The following is a 4,217-nucleotide window of genomic DNA, read 5'->3' on the forward strand; positions in this document are numbered from 1 at the left end:
GTTGTAAGTAGACTTTTCCTTTGAATGCATCACATGAGCTATGTATATGATAAATGAAGTTTCTACTGATTTTATCTCCTTTAAATCATCGATTATGTATATTGTATGTATTGATATATTGGAAAAAAAATAGAATTGATGTAAAAAAAACAGAATTGATGTCAAGGGCAGAGTAAATGAGCTAATTCTTTAGCACGCACGCCACATGTTTAATAAAATGTTTCAATGAATATTTTTATGATTTGATGGTTATATGGTATCGTGGTGTTAATTTTGATAATTCTAAACCCACACGGCAGAAGTTGATCAATATAATCTCATATATTATGACTGATTTTGACTGAGACGCACATGTATACATCTACGGATGATCCATCAATTTTATGCAAAAGAAAAACACGGTTCACATTGCAGTAGTATATATCGAGTTTATTCCATGTATTCCCTTATTTTTCTTCCAATTTCTACTTTCAAGAACCTTTCTTCCTTATTGCCAACATCCCGCATGCTTGAGTTAAATTCATGATTTCGATTCCAAAGCGCGTTCGATGGACGTAGAAACTTCGGCATTAGAAGAATTTGTTGTCGGTTTCGTGCCGACCGTGTTTTACCTTCCCGACTATGTTACCGCAGCCGAAGAAGAGCAGCTCTTGAATAATGTAAGCATAGAGAGGTAGGCTGTATTGATTTCTGTGGTGTGATTTTGTCCTTGTGTTGCAGATTTATAAAGCTCCCATTTCAAAGTGGAGAACTTTGAAGAACAGGAGACTACAAAATTGGGGTATGTGTGGCTTTATCAAAATCCTAGCTAGTCCTACATTGGTTCGTCTAGTTCGAAGTATCTGCTATTTGTTTGAGAATCGTTATCTTCACCTGATTTGATAATATTGTTAATGATGGATGACAGGAGGTATTGTGCATGACAAGGGCCTTCTCGCGCAGGGTTGTGAGTCCTGAAATTATTGCTCATTAATGTAGTCGAGTACTTTTATAATTTAGGTTTGTGGATTTTCATGAGAATTTTCTGATTCCTCGATTACAAGAAAAGCAAATAACATATGATGGGAAAAATACAAAAATTATTTCTACGAGAAAGGAAAATAGTTAAATACTTCCAAAATTACGGCCAATGAATTCATTAAGAGATACCACAAATCCCAAATGTTGTAGCATAAACTACAATTTTGAGAATTAAAGCCTTGAATATTACTACTGTATACTTGAGTTGAATTGAAGACTTCGAAGCATTTCTAGGGAATGGCTTTAGTTGGGATATATGCTATTCAGGAACGCACTGGGGTGTATACCTGGTTGATGATGTTTGTCTTTCAATTTTCTGATGAAATGGCTATCAATATCCGTTCTCTTGTTCCTGCCATGATGGATTGGAATCTTGAAAAAACTTATAGTAATTGATTTTCTTAAAGAATTTTATTGGGCCCTCAATCTTGATATCCTTTTGAAGTTATCCTCATACTCAGGATAGGACTAGGAGGGTAAATAAAGTAGAAACTTCTTCAAATGTTGCATGGTTTGGCCTTATGGTCAATGCTCACAGACAAATGCCCATGCCCAAATGGCTAGAACGTATGTTGTTTTGTCTTCTAGTTTTGGTCGCAATTACCACCTGGCTATAATCTCCCAGGTTTTCAAATGTTGGAAGAAATCATTTGGATGAAAGTAGAATAAAATTAAATCACAAATTTGTCATAATGTTGAAATACCATTTGCTGAACATAACATATAAATATTGGTTTATTGCATTCAGAATTCTTAGAAAATGGTGCCTAGCATATTTTTTCTGGTATAAATCAATTAATTAAAATTACATTTTATCTTCCATTCCATTTTAATCTTCTTGTTTAATAGTTTGAGTGTGCAGTTGCTCATTTTCAGCTTCCAATATATATACACACTACAGCCATTCTTTTTAATTTGAGCGGCATTGATTTACTTGGAACACCAGTTTGCTTATTTCGTTTTGAAGAAGACCTTTGACTTTTTTCCCCATATTACTTCCTGATATCCAGTCTCAAGTCACAATGGAGATTAATAAAAAATTTACTCACCAACACTCTATTGGTGTATAGGTATAAACCTTTGGCAACATGGGAGAGGCCTAGGTGGGATACTGTTTTTTTTTTTTTTTTTAAGTGGGCTCAAGGTTAGTAATGGACCAGATCTTCAAGGGTAATAATGTAGGCCTATGGCCCATTAGGAAAGTGGGGAGAATCAGTTACGAGTAGATGAGAGGGAAGTTAAAAAGGGTGTGCAGTGAGCGTGGAGTGAGTTAGGGATGAATTTTGTGAATTATTTTGCTAGCATTTGCTAGGGAGGGAAAATTTTTTCTGTTAGAATATTTTCTGCTCTAGGTATCATTTTCTTATGTAATTTTTCTATTTCGATTAATGAAATTTCAGTTTTCATTAATTGGGGTTTGAGTTCATAACAGATACCAAGTTAAAGCAATCCCATCCCTCCATGGTATTAGAAAAGAATAGTATACTCCCACCTTATTTTACACTTTGGAAGTAATTGTGTTTTTCCTGATGTTGCTAGCCAATTAGGTAGATGACGCAGCGGTTGATGTAGTGGTTGCATGGTATAACATGAACACATGATTACATGCAAGCTGCATTGTGCCATGATGTACGGACATATTATTTCATAATGGTCCTAAAACGATACTTGACTTCAAATTTGTACGTCCAGAAGAGCTCAGCATTGAATCTTTCTATTTGTTGCAGTGCCACCTTGGCTAGAACATGTTACTCATAGGATCTATGCAGAATCAAAGCTTTTCCCGTCAGCAATCAATCATGTGCTTATCAATGAATACCTTTTTGATCAAGGAATAATGGTTGGTCCCGGAATTGCATGATTAATTATTTAACTATATTTTATTCAGTATTTTGTTATGAAGTTTATAGTTCTGCAGTGGTATTTTTCTTCCCTATTTTGTTGTACCATCAGTTTTTCTTTTGTAGTTTTACAAGAGAGGAAAATGGATAGAACCTTTTTTTTTGTAATTTTTCCAGTCGATAACTTTAATTTCACATGGTCACATTTTGATTTTGCCAAGCAGCCACACCAGGATGGACCTGCTTATGTACCTGTGGTGGCAATTTTGTCTCTTGGATCACCTGTTATTATGAACTTTACTCCCCATCAAAGTTTTAAAAATGCTGGAGGGATGACGGGCATCAATAATGATACAATTTCTGAATCAGCACCTTCGCATATGAATGAATCATTGAGTGAACATCGTCCGTTTTCTGTAGCACTAATGTCGCGCAGCTTGCTGATATTTAAAGATGCGGCGTACTCAGGTTGATACTCGTTTAAGATTTTTACATGGGTAAACTCGCTCTGTTGGGTTTGATTGGCACTGATATTCTAGTCCCTTCCAGATTACTTGCATGGCATAGAAGATAGTGAACTGCAGCTATATGACGAGGTAAAATAATCAAATGAAGCATATCATCACATTTCTACATCTGTAATGTCTTTCATGTTTTCTAGGCTATCAATGTCAATAACGCTCTTCTAGGCGATGGACAAGTTCCGGCCATCTCCGATTTGAAGATTGTAAGTAGCAGCAGCGAATATGGAGGAGGCACCATCATTCACAGGACTGGTACGAGAATTTCTCTGACGTGCCGAGTAGTGTTGAAAGTCCATAAAAGTTTGGTAAAACTTAAGATATAGAGCAACAGATAAATGATAATGGGCTTCTATGATCAACACTCGATTTATGGATGGAAATATTGATAGGAGTATCAAGGTTATTAAATGGTGTCTGATAGTACAAGTGTGTTGTGTTGTTGGCTAAGAATGTGAAACTTTGGTTAGGATTAGGGTGTCAACGAACCGAATAAAGCCGAATATCAACAAATTTTAAGGCTTAGCTCGAAAAAAATTCAAATAAGTTTGAGTTCGGCTCGAGCTCGATAATCTGGGGTACGAATGAAATATTCTTTGACCTGGTTTTTGGCTCGAAAAGTTTGTGAATCAGATTCGTTTATATCACCCTTATTTGGACAAGTAATATTTGAAACTTTCATATTTTCTAAATGCTTATAATTTATTATTTTATATTTAATCAAAATTTCACCATACCAATTACCATAAATACTACTGATTATTCTATGATTCTATTTTTTCTCTTTCACGTAGGTATTATGATATAATTCTTTCAATATATCAAATCAGCAACT

The 4,217-nt window shown here is 35.1% G+C and overlaps 1 protein-coding gene across 3 annotated transcripts; it reads left to right on the plus strand.

Annotated features, from left to right (window-relative positions):
* Nucleotides 1–440: 440 nt before the first annotated feature.
* On the plus strand, nt 441–3,907 carry LOC140956281 (alkylated DNA repair protein ALKBH6 homolog). 3 transcript variants are annotated; one of them, XM_073412989.1, is made up of 7 exons: nt 441–659; nt 721–781; nt 908–946; nt 2,748–2,860; nt 3,086–3,329; nt 3,411–3,457; nt 3,523–3,907. In XM_073412989.1, exons 1-7 carry the CDS (start codon nt 549–551, stop codon nt 3,706–3,708), a joined length of 801 nt encoding a protein of 266 aa, XP_073269090.1. In that variant the 5' UTR covers nt 441–548; the 3' UTR covers nt 3,709–3,907. The 3 variants fall into 3 exon arrangements, with proteins under 3 accessions (XP_073269090.1, XP_073269091.1, XP_073269092.1); XM_073412990.1 differs by having other exon boundaries at nt 908–943; XM_073412991.1 differs by lacking the exon at nt 908–946.
* The last annotated feature ends 310 nt before the right edge of the window (nt 3,908–4,217 follow it).

This window comes from Primulina huaijiensis, chromosome 13 (genome assembly GCF_012295235.1).
Source record: "Primulina huaijiensis isolate GDHJ02 chromosome 13, ASM1229523v2, whole genome shotgun sequence".
Classification (NCBI taxonomy): Eukaryota; Viridiplantae; Streptophyta; class Magnoliopsida; order Lamiales; family Gesneriaceae; genus Primulina; species Primulina huaijiensis.

Coding starts and splice junctions, on each gene's coding strand:
- LOC140956281 (XM_073412989.1), top strand. CDS start 549: ATGGACGTAGAAACTTCGGCATTAGAAGAATTTGTTGTCGGTTTCGTG. Junction 660..720: donor AAGAGCAGCTCTTGAATAAT/GTAAGCATAGAG, acceptor CTTGTGTTGCAG/ATTTATAAAGCTCCCATTTC. Junction 782..907: donor CAGGAGACTACAAAATTGGG/GTATGTGTGGCT, acceptor GATGGATGACAG/GAGGTATTGTGCATGACAAG.